Below are 20,972 nucleotides of genomic sequence, written 5' to 3' on the forward strand. Positions count from 1 at the left end.
TATTTAAAAAAGTATATTGTCCGGGCTTGATTTTAACTGAGTCCTATTTCAGTGCTTTATAATGTGCATCATGTTTGCTTTTAGCTGCTTTTGGCCAAAGTGCCAAAGGAAGGTGATAGTATTGTTTTTATTGCAGTTATGAATCACACTATTAGATAGGAATAAAGTTCACATTCTGGAAATAACAAGTGTTAGAGGGACCTCTTAAGAACGTATTTTTTTTAAAAAAAGTTAATCTCACGTCAGAGGCATATATGTCTTTTTAACTCCTAAAAAAAGGACTACAAAGCTCAACATTGTCTGATCTATTGTTTGTTGTCTTCTGTCTTTTCTCAATATGGGGGGGTATATATAGGAGAATGTCACTAATTCAACGTGGCAAATTAGGGGTTAATGCATATTTTAGGTATTTAATTGGCAAGAATCTAGGCCAACAGTTGCAATAATTGATTAAATCACCCAAATTTTGATGTTGGTGAATTGCAATTCCAAAAAACACAATCTAGCACATGTATAACTCAAGAAGAATTAGTTGTTCCATTCTAACATTTAGAAGACAAATGGGATGATAGCCTTTACATCCTTAGGGAAATCTTCAAACCTAGAAAGATACCATTTCCTAGTCGAATCACTCCTACATAGCAAGTACAAAGTAGCGCCTACAGTGAAAGATAATGCATATAGCGTCTGAGAAATGAAAGTAAAATTAGTTATTCCTTCCAACATTTCTAGAAGACAAATGGGATGATAGCCTTAACATGCTCAGGGAAATCTTCAAACTTAGAAAGATACCATTTCCTAGTTGAATAACTCCTACCTAGCAAGTATAAAGTAGTGCCTACGGTGAAAGAGAATGCATATAGCGTCTGCGAAATGAAGGAGAACCCATAAAACTCAATAATCTCAAACAGGTAGTGGGGACATATGACAAGCTCAAACATGCCACCCTTTGGAATCTTGTACTCCTTTTCACCCTTTCCCCTTAAGTTGGATAGAAGGTAGTGGTGGTAGAAGTTGCCAATGATGCCCACCACAAACAAAACAATGCCAGGATACAACAGATCGATTGGTGGTTCTGGAAGCCCTTGTGTTAAGTGTTGAGCATAGATCATAGTTGCAGTTGATAGGAAATAACTCAGAGTGATGGGGATTGCAGAATCAAGAAGCATGGCACCACTATATTTGTGAATAAACACAACCTACACATTAAAGAAAAAACAACATTCTTAATTGAGGTGGAATCCAATAAAAGAACAACAACAGAACACTATGGGTTGCTTAGTAAAATTCCCTCTACCAGGAGTTAGGGACTAATCTCTCAAGTTACTGAATGCATTGACGAAGTTGATCTTGTTCAACAAATGTTTTTCTATACACATTAGCTTGGAGATCAAAATCCCAAACTACATGCTTAAGAGACACATTTATTTGTCAATCATGTCACACCAAGAATCAATCATTTCCAATCAAAATGCAGCTGCAATTCTTTGTTATCAAGTATTTGATAGGGGTACTAATTTCTAAAACTTCCTTAGCAAAAGCAGTAAGACTGATTCTAAAAATAAATGAGAAATCAAATTAGAATAGTACTCTTTTTCCGCAACCATGATTTTAATCACGGCATCAAGGCTTTTGAACTCTTTTTCCGCAACATATCAAGTACATGTTAAAACCCTGTTACAGGTTACTAAATTCCAAGGTTTTAAATTGCCATTAAAGTTTGTTACAATCTTCCACGTTGTGAAAAATTACAAACAAATGCACTGATGCAACTACTATTGCAATCGTTCATACCCCAAAAGGTAGCAGCGGACCAAAATTTAAAACCTTGCTAAATTCTATAATTCATCATCCTAACGAAACATCAAGATGGGTTTTCACTTTTCAAAATGAATGGAAACCTAAAGTGAAAAATTATTACAAAAAAAAAAGAAAAGAAAAGAAAAGAGAGAGAACAATTTGATGCCAAAAAAGTCTCCTATTATTCATCCCATCATAACCCATAACCCAATCAATTAAGTATTTTGATCTTTTTATCTATTATAGAAGTTACATACCTCAAAGACCCTCTTGAAGAAATGCAGGGTAACTGCAGACTGAAGGAGGGTGGATCTGAGGCCTTGATGAGGAAAGATCCAGAAGGATGCAAGGCCAGCAAGAAAAGCAGGAGTGTACAGCAAAAGCATGCCAGCTTTGCTAGACAACTTGACCTGCTTTTCTGCAGAGGGATTAGCATTCCAAAACTTTGAATAGTTCAAATGCTTCCCTCTAATCTCTGAGAAGCCAGCATTAGCCAGTGACACAAGGCTTATCACTGACATCCCCGAAACCACCAGAGAAGATGGTGGTGGGAATATGAAGCTGAACAAGGCAGACATAATCACCATCGTTGGAGTTGTATGCTAATTGCTATCCACTGGTTTTGGTGAAGATAAATTGTTCCAGTGGGGTCCACGTATAGCTGTTTCTCGATCAGTACAGACAAAAAGAATATAATAAATGTGATACATCATTAATTAAAATAATGAAACAAATCAGAAAGAAATACTATACTGTGTTGATAAAAAAAAAAATGGAAGAGAATGAGTTGAAAACCTCTTATCCTTTTATTTTTTGTCATCAAATCTGATGAAGTTATTTATTTAAACTTGAAACAGATTGCCATGGCTCATGATATGATATTAGTACATGATAAGTATTTATTAATTTTATTATGACTAAATTCTCCTAAACAACTTAATTAATTATTTTTACTAGAATTTTTTTTAATTACATTTAAGAGTAAATTATTAATACGAAATCTAGATCTCGTATAATGCGTTTTTTTTTTTATTATATACAAGGACTGTTAAAAACTTAGGTACCATGCCGCAGCTTAGGAGGTCCACGCTAAATTTCGTCTAGTTTGTTAATTATTTTTTTCATCCCTGATTATAATTCTTGCAAGAGACTAAAAATAAGGATAAAAAAATTAAAAGACTAAAAATTAATGAAAAAAAGAGTTCAAGTACTGCAAATATAAATTTTAAAAAATTTAAGGACTAAAAAATCTAAATCCTTTTGTATATACAACGTTTAAATCAAGAGTTGAAAAATTCAAGTTAGTTCGTACTTTGATCAACCAGGTATTTGTTTAACACAGTTTATTTATATAATATATTCATTTAAAATTATATATATTTAAATTGTAAAGTTAAGGAAAATCTAGAATTACTATTAAGATATGCTCTCCAATAAATAGTTTCAAATAAATAATTTCAATCATATATAACTATCTGAATTATTTTAAAATAATTATTTTAAAAATTAATAAATTTATCATATATAATGTATTGTGATTTGATGATGGTTTAAAAATTTTACACTAGTATATAACATTTTTTCTCATATATAATATATCATAATAATTCAAATTAATAATTAATATATTTTTTTAAAAAAGGTAAAAATTTTAAGCCTTAAATAATTTGGGAAAGGTCTTAAGACAATTGTCTAAATGGCCTTGTAGTTATCGCGACCTGCTGCTTATGTACCCTTTTTCTTTTGTTGAGTACTTGCCGACGAGGTTAGCATTAATATTATGGATTTGTATTCCGAAAATTCCGAACAATTGATTTTTGTTCTAACAGATATTAGTTTCACACTATTATATATACATATTCAACAAAAAATTCTATTAGTAGAAGAAAGTTTAACCAACCTTCATTTTTATTAATTACATTTTGTTGGAGTTTAGTATACAAATTTATTTGCTACTTTTAACATATATTACATTTTTTTTCTCATACGTCAGCCAGTTATAGTTTCTATTTATATCCTTAATTACATGATTCTTGATACCATGTGCTGGCTTGAGAAGTAGAAATAAGCTCTGATATGTTGGATACTTTAGTTTTAGAGTCATGGTGAGAGGGTGCATTGGTCCTTGTTATGGTGCCCTCATTCAGAAAGTCCTAGGAATCTTCCTATCAACCCAAGTTGTGAGAAATATGTTTTCTATATATAAACCTTAAGCATGTTGTTAGAACAAATATTATACAATTATTAAATGTAATAATTCAAAGTATAAGTTACATTTCTTAACCAATAAATTAAAAAGCTTTATATGGATTATTTCCATGAAAAATGGCTTCCACTTATTAAAGTTTGTCATTAATTTTTATTTCTTCCATTCCTCTATTTGAGTAGAAGTTGCCTAGCTTCTTTTTTCCAATTGATAAGTAATTTATTCCTTGAAATCTGATTGAGTTTTATGTGAATTACAAATATGATTCTTCCAATCTATGGCATGACTTGAGTTAAGCCTGACTGTAATAGACCAACACAAAAAAAATCATTAACAATAGTAAGTGAATCCTAGTAGTGGAATTTCATTTCAAGTGGCTCCCACCCACCAAACTTTGGTGCATCTGTTGTAAGAAAATAATCATGAAGCTCATCTGATAGGCTTTCACTTTATTCAACAAAGGTTTGACTTTAATCAAGAGAGCTTTCAAAACTAGTACATTATAAGGTTTTGATATCTTTAAAAGGAAAGGAAGTACTAGCTTCCCGCCAAAGAAAGAACAACACAAACCGTATAAGCATCCTCATATTTGGAACCCACAAGAGCTACAAGTGAAAGAAAAGAATAATACTTTTCTCATTTGTTGAAACTAAACAATTATGATGAGACAATGATAGAAGCCTCAAACATCATATTTCTGTTTTGTTACTCATTTAAAAATTCAACAATTTTTTTTTTATTTTAACATCTTGCACCACATTTTTTTAATCCTTGTTCTGTTAAGAAAATATTATAGCAGCAAAATAGATGGACCTGGAATTGGGGCTCAAAATCACTAAAACTAGAGATGACATTGCTTCCATCTCTGAGTATCGATTAGCAAAGGCAGGACCTATCTTTCAATCTAGAGAAACAAGCACTATGTTCATCCTCTCTGCTCATCTTAAAGGTCAGTTTTCATTACCGAATACCACTTAAATTAATTTCTTATTTCTTTTATCTTATGTGCTGCTGCCAATAGTTGTCCATAGTAGACATGCTTTTCTGCATAACGTATAGATTTCTGAGTTTGTAACAGTTTTTGTCTTTTGGGTGCATCACTGTTGTATTTATTCAGACCCCTTTGTATTTGATATGATTGAATAATATGAAAAATTCCATCCCTAAGAGTCTTCTTGTCACATTTTTACATAATTGATTTATTCTTTAGGTAGAGACCACAAAGCTCTCTCTATGAGTATTTAATGTAGTTGCATAGCATAATTAGGACTCAAACTTGAAAAGTAGGAGCAACACAAAAAGAGTTTTGCAGTCCATATTAGTTTTATTTGACTCAGCAGAATTGAGAGGATACCAATGGTCTAGTATATAACTGATGTATTTGTCTGTCTTTTTCTTGCTTTCTTTTATCTTTTATCCTTTATGTAATACATTATGGTAAGTATCTATGCAAACACAGGTTATAAGAGGAATAAAATTAACATCAAGATTAGTGAAGATGGTAGTAAGATATCAATTAGTGGAGAGAAGCCTGTTCAGAATATTTTGATGATGGGATGGTTAATGCATAGGAAAGAGGTTGATGTTGTAGGGTTCAACAAGGTTTTCAAAATTCCTGATGGGGTGAAATTGGACGGGATCAAAGCAAAGTATGATGAGGAGGAATGGACATTGAATATTTTCATGCCAAAATTGGTTAAAGGAATTTGTGGGGTTAGGATTGAAGAGATCAAGGAAGAATCAGAAAAAGGGAGATCAGAACTAGAGAAAAGTGAAGCTGATCAAATTCTTGGTAGTGTTGGAGAGACAAGCCAAAAAGGATCTAAAGAGTCTAACTCTAAAGTTGATGTAATGGAGGACGGTGAAAGTTTCATGGAGAAGAACGAAGGAGGAGTATCTGACAAGATGCTTGATGATGCCAATAGGGAAATAATTAAGGAGAAAATACAGAAAGAAGTAGAAGAGTCTAAGTTGGGAACTGAAGAAGGAAATGGAGAAAGTTCTGGAGAGAAAGGTGGAATGGAAGGATATGAAGGAATGAAGGCATCAGAACTAGAGCAAAATGTTGTTGGAGACACCTCACAGAAAATAGGCGACACAAGCCAAAAGGAAATAGAAGAATCTAAGTTGAGGATTGAGGATGAGGGGGTAAAAGGCATGGGAGGAGAGGTTGGAAAGACAGCTTATGAAGCGGTGAAAACATCAGAAAAGGAGAACAGTGTAGGTGAAGGTATGCCACATAATATTGAAGATACAAGTCATGATAAAGAGTTGGAGGTTCAAGAAATGGAGGACAATGGAGGTTTTGTAGAGGAGGAAAAAGTGGTATCTGAAAAGATGCTTGATGATGCCAATGGAAACAAAATTGGAGAGGTGATCCAGAAACAAATAGAAGAATCCAAGTCGGGAATTAAGGATGGAGATGGAGAAAGTGTGAAAGAAAAGATAGGGAAAGCAGGATACAAAGGAATGAAGACATCAGAAATAGAGCAAAATATTGGTGCACATGTCGCACAAAACATTGGAGATACCAGCCAAGAAGTATCTAAAGAGTTTGATATTGAACAAATGGGGGAAGCTAAAAGGACTGCTGGGAAGATTGAGAGAGAGGAGTCTGGAGATATGCGTGTTGAGGTCAATGTGTCTACCGAGGGAGAGACACTGGAAGAGTCAAAACAAAAACAATTTGGAGAAGAACCTAAGCCTGAAACTGAGGATAGACTAAAAGAAAGTGTTAAAGAAAGTAGTATGGAACTAATGAAGGCACCAAAACTTGATCAAAATATAGATGATCATATTCCTAGCAACATTTGTGGTACAAGCCAAGAATTCAAGAAGTCTAGGATTCAACAAAAGGAGAAAACTAAAAGCATAGAAGAAAATATGGAAGGAAGGGAAACTGGAAGGATGTCTGTTGAAGCCAGTAAGGATAGTCAAAAATGCATATTTGGAGATAGCATGAAAAAAGATATAAAAAAGCCTAAGATCGAAACTAAGGATGGAGATCAAGAACATGATGGGGAAAAGGCTGGTAAGGAAGAATTTGATTCAATGACAATAAGGGAAGTGTTTCCTAAGCAGTTACCAGAAGCTACTAATGAGGAAAACAAAGGGTTGAGTGCTTCAAAAATGCAAGACACTGAAAATGTCAAAGAAGCGATGATCAAAAGAAAATTGAAAGAGATTGATTCTTTTGTGTATAAGAATGAAGGTGAAGGACCTAGAAAGATGCACATGGAAGCCAAAAAAGACTTGACAAAAGATGTCAAAGAAGCAATGGTCAAAAGAGAAGGAAAAGAGATTAAATATGTTGTGGATAACAGTGGAGATGATGAACGCGAAAGAATGCATATCGAAGCAAAGAAAGACTTAACAAAAGAGACAACACAAGAAGGTGAAGATCTCAAAGAGGAAATGGTCAAAAGAGAAGGGAAAGAGATTGATTATTTCTTGGATGTGGATGAAGATAAAAACCCTAGAAGGATGCATATGGAAGCAAACAAAGACTTCACAACAGATACAATGCAAGAAACTAAAGATGTCAAAGAAGTAATGGTCAAAAGAAAAGACAAAGAGATTCAAAATTTTGCAGATGAGGGTGAAGGTGAAAAACCCAAAAGGATGCATATGAAAGCAAAGGACTTAACACAAGGAAGGATGCAAGAAAGTGAAGAAGTCAATGAAGCAATTGACAAAAGAAAAGGCAAAGAGATTCAACATTTTGTGGATAAGGGTAATGGTGAAGAACTCATCAGCATGAAGATAGAAGCTAAACAAGACTTAACAAAAGAGGCAATGCAAGAAAGTGAAGACGTCAAAGAAACAATGTTCAAAAGAGAAGGCAAAGAGATTGACTATTTTTTGGATGAGAATGAAGGTGAAGAACCCAGAAGGATGCATATGAGAGCAAAGAAGGATTTAATAACAGAGACAGTGCAAGATAGTGAAGATGTCAAAGAAGAAATGGTCAAAAGGAATGACAAAGAGAATGAAAATTTTGCAGAAAATGGTGAAGGTGAAGAACCCAGAAGGATGCATATGGAAGTAAAGAAGGACTTAAAAAAAGAGACAGTGCATAAAAGTGAACTTGCCAAAGATATAATGGTCAAAAGAAAAGATAAAGAGATTGATAATTTTGCTGATAAAGGTGAAGGTGAAGAACCCAAAAGGATGTATATCGAAGCAAATAAGGACTTAGCAAAAGAGATTATGAAAAAAGGTGATGTCAAAGAATTAACAGTCAAAAGAAAAGATAAAGAGTTTGATAATTTTGTTGATAAGGGTGAAGGTGAAGAACCCAAAAGGATTCTTATGGAAACAAAGAACTTAAAAAAAGAGACAATGCAAGAAAGTGAAGATGTCAAAGAAGAAATTGCCAAAAGGAAAGACAAAGATATTGAGTATTCTGTGAATAAGGGAAAAGGTGAAGAACCCAAAAGGATGATGGATGTGGAAGCAAAGAATGACCTTACCATAGAAGCAATGAAAGAAGCTAAAGATGTCACAGAAGTAATGGTCAAAAGAAAAGACAAAGAGATTAAGAATTTTGTAGATAAAAGTGAAGGTAAAGAACCCAAAAGAATGCATATGGAAGCAAAGGAGCACTTAGCAAAAGAGACAATGCAAGAAAATAAAGATGTCAAAGAAGCAATGTTCAAAGAAAAAGGCAAAGAGACTGAATATTTTGTTATTAAGGGTGAAGGAGAAGAACCCAAAAGGATGCATATGAAAGCAAAGAAGGACTTAACAACAAATACAATGCAAGAAAGTGAATATGTTAAAGAAGCAATGGGCAAAAGAAAATGTGAAGAAGAGATTGACTATTTTTTTAATGAGGGTGAAGGTGAAGAACCCAACAGGATGCATATGGAGGCAAAGGACATAACAACAGAGATAATGCAAGAAAGTGAAGATATCAAAGAAGCAACCATTAAAAGAAAAGGCAAAGAGACTGAATATTTTGTGGGTCAGGGTGAAGGTAAAGAACCTAAAAGGATTCATACGGAAGCAAAAAAAGACTTCACAAAAAAGACAATGCAAGAAGTTGAATATGATAGTGAAGCAATGGTCAAAAGAAAAGGAAAAGAAATTGATTATTTTGTGAATAAGAGCGAAGGTGAAGAACTCAAAAGGACGCATATGGAAGCAAAGAAAGACATAGCAAAAGAAACAATGCAAGAGGAAATTGAAAAGATTAAGAATGGAATTAAGGATAGTGATCAACAAAATGTACTGGAGAAAACTGGTAAAGGAAAATTTGAAGTACCAACTGAAGAGTTGCCCAAGCTAATTGGGAGGCCAGATGGAAGTAGAGGACTCAAGGTTGCAAATATGGAAGAACAAAAGGAGATGATCAAAGAAGAAATGGTTGAAACCAAAAGTTCAATGGAAAAAGTGAAAGGAGAAAAGTCCAACACAACAAGCAAGGTTACTGAGAAAAACATGGCAACTGAGATCATACAGAAGGAAACTGAGGAGTCCAACATTGAAAGAATGTCTAGAGATGGACCATATGTACCAAACAATATGGTCAAAGTAGTATTTGAAGTGTTGGGGACTTTCCAGGCAAAGCTTCCCAAGCAGGTGATTAAAGCAATTTCCCAAAATAAAAAAGAAAAAAATGAATATGTTATTGTGAAATTGAAAGGAGAAGGATCTATAAAGATGCATGTTGAACCAAATGACGCTTTTGATGAGGATGAAATTGAGGACATAAATCAGAAAGAAATCGGAAAGCCAAAACTCAAGTCTAGTGACCAAATAAGCGAGACAGATGATGTTGATGTTGGGGTATTTGATGGAAGCAAAAGACCAAAGTTTCCAAAGATGGGGGAAACAAAAGATGTCAAAGAAGACAGTGCAAAAATTGAGGAGTCAGTGGAGAAAGTAAATGAAGACAAATATGAGAAAATACAAGTTGAAGAAAAAGGGGGTATGAGAAAAGACACAACAGGGGAGTCTACTCAGACAGAAAGAGAAGGTTCTAAGATCCAAACAATGGAAAAAGATCAACATTGTTTACAAGAAACAATTAGTAAAGGAATATTTGAAGCAAGCACGGCTGCAAAAGAAGAGTTTCCTGTGATAACGGTGGATTCACTAGCTGATAAAAGAAAGGGACTAAAAGGAAAAAAGATAGATGAAGCAAAAGTTGCCAAAGAAGAGTTAGTCAAGCAAACAAGTGAGGAAAAGAAAATAATTATCAAAGAAAAGGGTTCTAGAATTGAACAATTTGTGAAGAAAGTACAAGGAGAGAAATATGAAATGATACAAGCTGAAGCAAAAGAAGGTTTGAGGAAAGATATAACTAAGGGAAAAGATCAACAAGGTTTGCAAGAAGGGACAAGTAGAGGAAGATATGAAGCAAACACAACAAGAGAAAAAACTTTGAAGCCAGAAATTCCTCTAGAAAAACAAATAAAGAAAGGAGAACCAATCACAAGAAAAGATGAGTTTGCCAAAGGACAAAAATTCAGGGAGACAATACAAGAGGAAATTGAAGGGCATAAGGATAAAATTGATGTCAGTGATCAACATGTGCAAAGAGATGTCGTCAAAGGAGTTGGAAAAGTAGACACTATAGGAAAGGAGATGATCAAAAAAGAATATGTAGCACATCTTGGCCCAGTAGCTAAAAGGATGGAAACAAAAAAAGACTTGAAAGCAACTCCTGAAAAAGAGAAATACACAATAGCTCAAAATGTTAAAGATGAAAAGCCAAGGATATATGAAGAAAATATAAAAGTTGATGTTGAAAAGGTGGATAAGAAAGGATATCAAACAAAAGTTGTAGAAGAAGGGATGTTAAAAGGGGAACACAAAGCAGAAGTAGTTCTTGAGATAAAAACGGAAAGGCCAAAGGTTGCAAAGAGAGAAGAAACTAAAGAGGCTTCCAAACTACCATTCAAAAGAGAGATGGGAAAAACAATTCAAAGTGCAGAAGATAGGAGGCCTAAAACAGGAGAAATAACTTCAGAGTTTGAAAAGGTTATTGAATTCAAACAAGCTGTAGAAAAAATGCATGAAAGTCACAACGGAGAACATCAAAGAGACTCAAAAGAAGTCACACCTAAAAAGGAGGTGAAACCTCCAACAATAACTCCAGAGCAAGGAGTTGAAAAGTCAAAGAAGGAAGATGTGTCACCTATGCCTATGGCAATCCAAAGAAAAGAACCTCATGAATTATCATTGCCAAGCAAGGACTACGAAATTCCAAAGATAGAGGGAGTACAACAAGAAAAGGAGGGGAAAAGATTCACTCATGCACTAGAAGCATTCACTTTTAAAAAAGAAGAAAAAGAACTTGCACAAATTTCGGGTACACATTCAAAAGCAAAAGGTGAGATTGACGAGCCACAAGTAAATCAACTGCCATCTCCATCTATAGAAATGTGGAGCAAAGAGTCGCGTGAATTAGAAAAGAATGGTATAAAAGAGGATGACTCAAAGGCTAAAAGTTTAGTGAATATGCAAGAAGGAAAAAAATCTATTCATTCTTCAGAGGGTACTACAACATCAGAAGTAGTTGCAGATGAAGCGGCTAAACCCTCAAAATTTTCAAGTTCATCTTCCACTCAACCATTTGAAGTTGAAGGCAAGGATAAGATAGATGCTAGTAGTGACGAAGAATCTCAAGTTTCCAACAGGGACCCTGAAATAGATGGTCAAGAATCAACCAAAAGTGAAACAGACGAAGAAGTTGAACAAAGAGAAACACTTCAGCCAGAGTCCCCTGAAGATCAACAATGCATAAACAAAGATCAAGAAGAAAGCCATGAAACACATGAAATTGAAGAAAAGGTTTATGAGCAAGTAGATGAATTCGATCAAGAACACTCTCAACTGTTAGAGGAGCAAAAAGAATGTGAGGAGGAAGCCACTGAAGGGAAGAAGAACGACCAAAAAGGATCAAAGAAACTGTTTGTTTCGATTATCATAGCCGGATCAGGCCTTCTTGCTTCTGGAATATTTCTCTTTATTCGACATAGAAGAGCCAGAAAAGGGTAAAAAAATGTGTTCGTTAATCTTGTTTTTCCTTTTTTGCTATGAAGAAAATCTTATGCAGTGTGTCTGTTTTGCTTGCAGTGGTAAGTGATACTCAAAGTGAGCAGAAATTCACATTATTGATCGCTTTTGAACTCAAGGAAATTGAATGGAAAAGTGCATGAAGTGGGTTGTTCATTCTATACATAGCAACATCTTTGTTCTTTTGGTAAGCACAATGGTCTGCATGACTTGGATCTTCTCATGTTTCAGGCTATGAAAAAGAAAAATATATTGGCATGATTAATCGTCAACCTTACGCAATTAATAGTGGTTCATATATTGCCAATTAATTTTTTAAATTTTTTTTTCTTCATTCCTGTAATTGATAACTATTTTTATGTTGGCAACATATTAATTCATAGCACTGATCATTTTAAAAATCCTGGCAATGGAGTTTTACCAGGAATTTTGCTTCCGTGTGAGAGTGAGGAGGATGTGTTCACTTTTGATGAAGGAGCTTTTCGTGCCCAAATGGAGGCTTGTACCTGGTAACTATTTTGTTCCACAAATTTATTTGTGCTTACTAGTGTCTTGTCTGTTTTGGGGATATTTTTTATCCTTTTAAAAATCATTTCTAGTGCATCAAAATTTACTTTTGATAATAATATTTATATTCTTTCGTTTTGTATGATCTGATAGAGCTTTATAGAGCCTATCCCTATATACATGTGCTTCAGCATTAGGCTTTGTGTCTATGCAAACATAAATGTTGAGTCATCACTCATTTGGGCAACCTGGTGTTTTCACAGCTTAAAGCAACATATTGCTTTGAAGCATGTATGCTTATTTTATGTGTTGTAAATATATGGTTAGATTTATGGTCTTATCCTTACTGCATTTGTCCTGTAGGTGGTAAAGATAATGGTACTATAGTGGTGTAAAGAACAATGCACTTGATGATTTTTTCATCTTTTGAATCTTTTATTACTTGTTTAGTGAAATGAAATATGAAATGTCTGATGATGCATCTGGATTAATATATATATTTTCATAGGCTATTAATCTGTTTATGTGCGTGTTCAGAAAACAAGCAGTGGTGATGAATTACTGGCCGGAATAGCATTTGGTCTATATGCTGCTTCTATGCTCAACCAGACTTTCATTTGTGATGTATCATATGTGAATAAATTACTTGAATTATTTTGTAAAATTAGGTTAAATCAGTTTTCTGTTAACATCAAATTTCTATTACTGCCATCAATATTTTTATTACTCTTTAAATTTTTCTTTTTCTTTTTGAAAGAAACTGTACTGCTGGAAATTTATTGTTCCATATTGTTCATTGACTTCATTCTACATCTTGTTTCGTGTTAATTAGAAGGAATGAGAGGTCATTCATTGTTATGTATGCCATAATTGAACTTCAAAACATTGCAATTGCAGCAAATTCAATACTAGACCCCCTGATAGAGATACATGCCATTGTTCTTTGGACATAATTAGATTCCGACATCCTTGAAGTTGGAAATGGAAGCATGATGACCTAGGGAAGAATATCGTGCCCCTGCTTCAGCAAAACAAATGTCAAATTTCTCAAGCACTTCTTTATAGAAAGGTACGGTGGCAGGTGTGGACAAGTCCTCTCAGTAATTTTTATTTTTTTTTATGAACAAATGTTAATGATTAATTTGTTAATTTTTATTAGCAGGAAGAATCCAACCCATAATTTTCTTTTTCTTTTCCTTTTTTCATAAGCACCCAATCAATCGTATATCTCCATTAAGTCCTCTCAGGAATAACATGGTATAGCAATAGCCTTATGGAATACAAATTCATCAAATGCAACAATATTGGGGAGGATTAGTTAATCATAAACAGAAGCTGTATTGGAAACAGGATACTTGGCTTTTGTTGAATTTGGAGCTTCATTGCTATCGGCATGCAAATGCAAAGGGATGGTCCTAATGAAATGAAAGTAAAGTACCTTAGCTAGTTAGCTACTACATCGGAAGTAGATGGTCAAATGTATCAGTGTTTATGAAGTGGAACTTTTACTTGTGAGGATTGGTTTGCTATGCCTATTATATCTTAAGATTGTACTAGAACCAGAACATGGTCATAACCAACTAATCACACTACCTGTAATAGATGTCATGTCACTATTAGCAATTCAGATGAATAAGCACCGTTTATACTTATATTAACTTGTTCATAATTTAATATAGGCTTTCAATGCAATAATGAAAAAAGTGAGTTATTAAAAATGTTTAATTATTCATTCCTCCTCATAATTTTATTATTAATATCTTTTTAGTTCTTATAGTTTGAAACTAATTATATTAGTCTCTATTGCTTATATTTTAATTCTCTTTTAGTTTTTATAATTTATATTTTAATTCTTTTTTAGTCTCAGTTTAAAAGTGATTTTTTTAGTGCTTATAATTTCTATTTTAATTCTCTTTTAATTTTTATAGTTTAAAAATGGTATTTTTAGTCTCTATATTTTATATTTTAATTCAATGTTAGTCCTTAGTATTAAAATATGAGTAATATTGTCAATTATAATTAATTATAAAAATATTAGCAAGTAATTCATAACTAATTTATCACAAGATAATTCATAATAAAAAAATAATTGATAATTTATAACAAATTTGTAACTAATTATTTTTATATATTTTTTCAGTAAAGATTAAAATATAATTAAAATATAAATTATAAAGACTGAAAAAATCACTTTCAAATTATAGGGACTAAAAAAAATTAAAATATAAATTATAAGTGTTAAAAATATCACTTTTAAATTATAAAGACTAAAAAAAATTAAAAATAAATTATAAGGACTAAAAAAATCACTTTCAAATTATAAAAACTATAAAAATATAAATAATGAAACTATAAAAATCAAATGATTAATTTAATCTTAAAAATATAAGTCATGTACAAGATTAAGAATTATTAATGTTTTTAAATAAAAGCTGAGATACCATAAAAATGGTGTGGGATTGACATGTGACACGGTCTGATGGAGGGATGGAGCTACGTGAGTATTTTTAAAATTAATCGATATGTCATATAACATGTCAAAATTTAATTAATAAAATATACCGACATTATAAAATAATTTACATTTTCATTTAATATTAAAATTAATGACATTTTCAATAATTTTTTAAAAGTTATTTGAAAAAGGAAAAAAAATACACTCATTATAGAGTAAAATCGCGGAGTGATTTATTGAACATTATATTTTATCAGTTTTACGACATTAATTACTGCTGAAAATTTTAGAGACCACCACAATCTGTGGCAGAAGAAGTGTGATGTTTACCTGAAAACACGAATTCCAATGGCACTACAAAAGAAGATACTATTGACTATTGAGTATTGACTTGATGAAGAAGTCATACGTTGATCAAATCCAAGAACAAATGTCATGAGTCATCTCGCAAAGAAAATCAATCCCACTTTTACTTTTTTACATTTTCTCCTTTCCTTTTTTACTTTTTTAATCAATTCTTTTTTTTTCCTTTCTTCCTAAATCATCTTCTTAGTAATCTAATCGTCTATTTACTCTTATAAAATATATTTTTATTCGTAAAAGTTGAGTTGTTAACCTCTTTATTCAATCACTTTTAGGACATAAGTAGTGGGAAAAAATTGTGGAGAGTAAAGGCCACAACATTTGGCAGAACAACAATTGTGATTTTACGTTAGCTACCTGAAAGGACAAATTCCAATAGCGCAACAAAATATATTATTGACTTGTGATGAATAAGTCACACCTTGACCAGATCCAACAAATAATAATGTCATCTTAGATAGCAAAGAAATTCAATTGTAGATGATGTTTGACCAAGTCAATGTCAAAGCACTTTTATTAGCTTTGACTGGAAACTCAATCTCATAACAGATTCATCGAACTCAGTCTCGTGACACATTCATCTCTAGCACAACCCTGCGCAGTTGCAGTCACATCTAATAATTATAAAATAGCGAATCATCATCATAACCAGGGAACAAAGATCCAAATAAGACAAATAAATACTTTAATTATTTATTAGTATATTATTAGTAAATTGGCTTCAGGGACTTTTATTTTGTTTAGTAATTGAGTTTGATGAAGCATTTATACTAAAACTTGTAGTCCAAAATGCAGCACCAGAATCCTTATTTGAACCTATTTTCTCAACTCAAATTGTGTTGCTAATACTTCATCAGCGATATCTTGATTAACCTGGGTGAAAATTAAACAAGCCCTTTAGAACACTCTACTATGACCAAATACATTTGCACCAAATTACAGATAACATCATCTGATGCAGTTGTAATATATTACATTTATAATAGTGTCTATCTCCATCGCGTACCAATTACAGAATGATTATTATTAATAATCGTAACAACACGGCTCATATTAGAACATTTATAATCGGGACAGCATCTAGTCACAACACCAGTTTGTTCTATTTTTCTTTAAGACCAAATATTTGAAACATTTTATCATTCCAAACATTACTACCTCAACAAACCCCCAAACACTCACCTTTACCTCTTCGTGAACTCAAATGTCATCTACCTCTTCATACTATTCTCCTCTATATAAGCTCTTTGTTTCTCTTCAAATTTGATGTTTACCAGCATTTTGTATGCTTGGTTGCTCTTTTTTGGGTTATTGAAATTGAAGATCTAAAAATATATGGATTGGCATTTCACACATTCTCACAATCAGTGAATCAGAATTGTTAGATGAAAATAGGACAATTCATATTGTATCTTAGTAACTTAGACTTGAAACAGTTCTTATTGGCTAAAACACATTCGAAATTTGAATCATCTGATCTTCACCTAACATTTCTGTTTTGCTAACAATATAAGTACGTGAAATCGCTGACTGCAACAAATTTGAATCTTCTAAACAGAAGTGGATAGATAGACATGTCATAACAACATAAAAGCTCAAGTCAAGTACATTCAATTTGAGGGAACAAACTCAACCCACCTCATTTTTCATTTACAATAGGTTCAATAGATTGCTTAAACAAAGCCAAACTTCTTTTGCATAGAGTTACAGCTTTCACTTTTGGGTTATTATAATTACAATAATAGAATTTGCTTACAATTTATGTAAACAACTAAACATTTAAAAAAAAAAAGAAAGAAAAGGCCTTGTTACAATGATTGCTATCTGAAGGCAAAGGCTGCAATCGCAGCAACCACAAGTTTGCAAGTACAGGATCTACTTAAGGAAAATGTATCATTACACATACTCGCGATCAGAATCAACTACAATGAGGATGTAGCAATGCAGCAAAACACTGAGAAAACTGATTATACAATAAGCCACATCACAACACAAAAAAGAGAAAAAGAAAACACAGACCACAAAGGTCCACTTCAAATTATCCTAAACTCTATACATTATTTTGTGCTTCATACTTCATACATACAAGAATCCTCCCCTTTATATACCATACTATTATCATGATCCTCAACTTAAATCACCATATCCTCTTACCACTCCCTGGTTATCCTCCTAGTCAACTTTAGGTCATTCTCAAATCGAACTTATCTAAGAAAGCAAAATCAGGCTACGATCTCAAATGGCAAATGTTAAGCATCAACAAACAAACAATAGTTTTTTATTTTTATTTTTTACCCTCTACCATGAGAGTCAAGCCCCTCGGTTCTGCCGCGCACAATTCTATGGAACACCTCCCTCACTTGGCGTTCAAGAGGGTCCAATCCATCTTTCAAGGCTTCACAAACCTTTGAAACATCTTGCACTCTCTGTCTGACCTCTTCTGCCTTCTCCTCACTCAAAGGAAACTGCACAGAATCAGCCAAATCATTGATCACCCTAGCACACTTCTCAATCTGGTGAATCTCCTTCAGCAAGCCACAGGTGTTCTTTCTCTCCCTCTTCTTGGACTCCTCCAAGATCCGGTCGTGCAGCGCCACCACCGGAGCCGCCCATGGGAGCTGCCTTGGCAACGAGAAATGGAGCCCCAGCCCACGGTCCTGGCAGGGAATCGCAGCCACAAGGGCCCACATCACAAACACCAGAACACAACTCATTGTATAAATAGGCAATGCAAGGCCATTAGTGGCAACGATATCATTAGCCTTAGGTGGGGACAAGTTGTTCCCAAGTGCTTGAAGCTGCCTAGCAGCAGACCAATTCCTTGACACACTCCAAGAAAGTGACCTAAAATGACCAAAGGAATTATTGTGGTGATGATCCTTTGAAGCATTGTTTCTACCAAATGACCTGTTCCTATGTGCTATAGAGCCACTGGAGCTGGTGTCCTTGTCATCAAGCATCCCAATGGCCAAATCGACCAGCGCCTTCTTGGCGCGGCGAAATTGGCCCTCACCAATGCTCCTCTTTTGATCCAAAGCGCAGAGAACAATCTCCAACAGCTTCTGCCACTGCCTAATCTGTTCAACCCCATCACGGATTGCGTTGCACACATCAAGCGCCTTCACATTACGCTCGAAAAACTCGCCCACCATGCGATCCAAGGGAGGGTGCTTCATCACCTGAGCCCTGTGGTTGTGGAGAATCACCCTGAACTCCTCTTGGCAACACAGGAACGAATCTAGCAGCTTCCTAACCCATGAAAGAGAGAGCAATTCACCACTTTCAGCCAAAGATAGCTCCAGGAATCGCTCTGTCACATGCTTCTGAAACAAATCAAGCTCTTGCTCCATGCTTGAACCCTCCATGGAGTGAACCTGAACCCCACGAAGATTCAGAACAGAACCTTGAAATTCTGCTGTAGTACGCATTATTCTCACACAAAGGTTTTAAATTGCGGTTGTTGCAGTTGTGGTTTCGTCACGATCCTTTGATATTACAGCGGATGCAACCACAATTGAAGTTGTGGTAACTCCCAAAACCTTAGAAGTTGAGGCCAAAATCACGATCACAGACCCAGTTGCGAAAACTGAAAAATTGAACCCAAAAGTTTGGGACTTTCTCTCCAAATTGGAAGCTTGTGTTAGAGACCCATTCCAAGAATTTGGAATTGAACTTCCCAGGAACGAAAAATCCACTTCAAAAGGGGAAGTGCAGAGCTTCGAATTGGGGAAATCCAGAAACGAAATCCGAATTGGGTTGGGACCCACTTGGGAATTGGAGAGTTGATTGAGAATGTGGGAAAAAGTTAGAAACTTGAGAGAGGAATGAGACAAGACTCAAGAGGGAGTGAAGGGAAGAAGAGAGGAAATGGGGATTGTGAGGAATAGAACTCTGAAGAGAGGGTATATATATTGGGGATAACTGGAATTTGGACCGCGTTGTAGGGTTGTTGGAAAATGAATAAAAAAAAACGGAAAAAGCTTAAAATAAAATATGTGTTAAAAGTTATTTCCATAGGGGGAAGTGAAAAATCGCTTAACTTTGATCCTTGGTGGTTAGTGAAAATTAAGGTAAGCTTCGAGACGCACCTTCACACGTTTGGAACACGGTGGCAAGAGTTAGTACAAAAAAAAAAAAACTATACTCGGGATGATTGATTGGTTCAATTCAACATCCTCCAAAGTGTGCTAACTTTTAACACCTAAACTTTTTATCACTTTCTTAAGATCAAGAGCATATATATTTATTAACGTAACTTATTTCTTTTTCTTATTTTATCAAACATAATTAATTATTGGAAATAATTCAAGTTTCACATCGATTAAAAATAATCTCACATTAGAATATATAAGCGAAGGACAACTCTCATCTATTATTTAACATTATCTTAAAGTACTTTTTGTACAATGGATCCACTTTTTCACAAGATTTGGTTGCTTGTATCAGTATTATTAGAGTAAGATTAACACGGGTATCATCCCATTTACATCGATTATTATATATATATATATATATATATATATATATATATATATATATAAAAAGAAGAAGTTAGTAACACGAGGAGATCCCATTTCTTGCAGAAGAAACACTGCGTATCTGTAAGAAAATGAGAGAGAAAAATATTGAGAACCAGTGAGAGTAAAGTAAAAGTGGCCTAAGCACCAACTATTGGACTAATTTGCATGCACTTTAGTAGTGATCCTTCAAAAATACCGTTGCTTAAAATACATAATTAAAATAAGAACCTGCTGGTAAAAATAATATGAAAATCTTGATATTATATAAGATTGTCTGTCTTTACATGTTTATGGTTTGATAAAAAAAATAATTAAAAATGAAAAAAAATAGTTAAAAGTTATTACGTTTGTTTATTACTTGATGAGTTAATTAATAAATGTAAAATGATATAAAATTTGTATTTATAGAAATTAAATACTTTTATGATTAAAAGAAGCAGTGTAATAATTTAAATAAATAATGTAATATTAAAAAGGATTAAATAAGAAATTTTATAAAAAAATACTAAGGATATAACCAAAAAAATTATAAGTTTAAACGTTGTTTTATGTAGTGTTTGAAAAAGGTAAAATATTTAACGAGATAAGTATAGCCAAAAAAATTTAATGAGACAAACTCATTTATTTAATAATCTTGTTTTAATTAAATAAACTTGTAAAGCCGTCAAATAAATTATATGTTCATTAATATAACTATCTAAATCTAAATACACTTTTTCTCTTTTAATGGTTACTTTTTTTTATAACATATTCAAATAAATTAATGGAAATGTGTTTATAATATTTCTTTTGTAAGAATTTCTTAATCAATGTGTTATAGACATCTATTATTATTCTATTAAACTAAATAGAAAATTATTTATATTAAATTTAAACTAAATAGTCACTAAAAATCAGTACTTTTAAAAACGTAAATGATTTTATTGTATAAATAATATATTATTAATTTAAATTTCTTATGTTAATGTAAATTGATTTGCTTCAAGATCTTGAGATTTGAAAATTATTTTTACTTTTTTATGGTATTTTGGAGGGAAACTTATTAGATGCCTTATATTGGGAAAGTGGACGAGAAGAAAGATAATTAAATAGGAGA

The 20,972-nt window shown here is 33.3% G+C and overlaps 3 protein-coding genes across 5 annotated transcripts; 1 reads left to right on the forward strand and 2 right to left on the reverse strand.

Moving 5' to 3' along the window:
• Positions 1-486: 486 nt before the first annotated feature.
• LOC114384196 (very-long-chain enoyl-CoA reductase-like) lies at positions 487-2,415 on the reverse strand. The gene is made up of 2 exons (XM_028343853.1): positions 2,058-2,415; positions 487-1,199 (listed from the first exon to the last, which is right to left on the reverse strand). The coding sequence occupies exons 1-2, from the start codon at positions 2,385-2,387 to the stop codon at positions 729-731; spliced, it is 801 nt and encodes a 266-aa protein (XP_028199654.1). The 5' UTR covers positions 2,388-2,415; the 3' UTR covers positions 487-728.
• A 2,285-nt stretch (positions 2,416-4,700) lies between these two features.
• On the forward strand, positions 4,701-14,190 carry LOC114384204 (centromere-associated protein E-like). Of its 3 annotated transcripts, none has more exons than XM_028343860.1 (6): positions 4,701-4,955; positions 5,466-12,009; positions 12,092-12,218; positions 12,447-12,540; positions 13,436-13,607; positions 13,701-14,190. In XM_028343860.1, the coding sequence occupies exons 1-3, from the start codon at positions 4,814-4,816 to the stop codon at positions 12,099-12,101; spliced, it is 6,696 nt and encodes a 2,231-aa protein (XP_028199661.1). In that variant the 5' UTR covers positions 4,701-4,813; the 3' UTR covers positions 12,102-12,218; positions 12,447-12,540; positions 13,436-13,607; positions 13,701-14,190. The 3 variants fall into 3 exon arrangements, with proteins under 3 accessions (XP_028199661.1, XP_028199677.1, XP_028199670.1); XM_028343876.1 differs by having other exon boundaries at positions 13,496-13,607; XM_028343869.1 differs by having other exon boundaries at positions 12,456-12,540.
• A 2,958-nt stretch (positions 14,191-17,148) lies between these two features.
• LOC114384224 lies at positions 17,149-19,246 on the reverse strand. Its single transcript, XM_028343886.1, has one exon. It carries the CDS (start codon positions 18,782-18,784, stop codon positions 17,648-17,650), a length of 1,137 nt encoding a protein of 378 aa, XP_028199687.1. The 5' UTR covers positions 18,785-19,246; the 3' UTR covers positions 17,149-17,647.
• Between the last annotated feature and the right edge of the window lie 1,726 nt (positions 19,247-20,972).

Source organism: Glycine soja, chromosome 2 (assembly GCF_004193775.1).
Source record: "Glycine soja cultivar W05 chromosome 2, ASM419377v2, whole genome shotgun sequence".
In the NCBI taxonomy this organism is placed as follows: Eukaryota; Viridiplantae; Streptophyta; class Magnoliopsida; order Fabales; family Fabaceae; genus Glycine; species Glycine soja.

Bases quoted from the DNA above. Each gene is read 5' to 3' on its own strand.
- LOC114384196 (XM_028343853.1), bottom strand. From the start codon at position 2,387: ATGGTGATTATGTCTGCCTTGTTCAGCTTCATATTCCCACCACCATCT. The intron at 1,200-2,057 runs GTATGTAACTTC...TTTAATGTGTAG, and splicing joins TCTTCAAGAGGGTCTTTGAG to GTTGTGTTTATTCACAAATA.
- LOC114384204 (XM_028343860.1), top strand. From the start codon at position 4,814: ATGGACCTGGAATTGGGGCTCAAAATCACTAAAACTAGAGATGACATT. The intron at 4,956-5,465 runs GTCAGTTTTCAT...ATGCAAACACAG, and splicing joins CCTCTCTGCTCATCTTAAAG to GTTATAAGAGGAATAAAATT.
- LOC114384224 (XM_028343886.1), bottom strand. From the start codon at position 18,784: ATGCGTACTACAGCAGAATTTCAAGGTTCTGTTCTGAATCTTCGTGGG.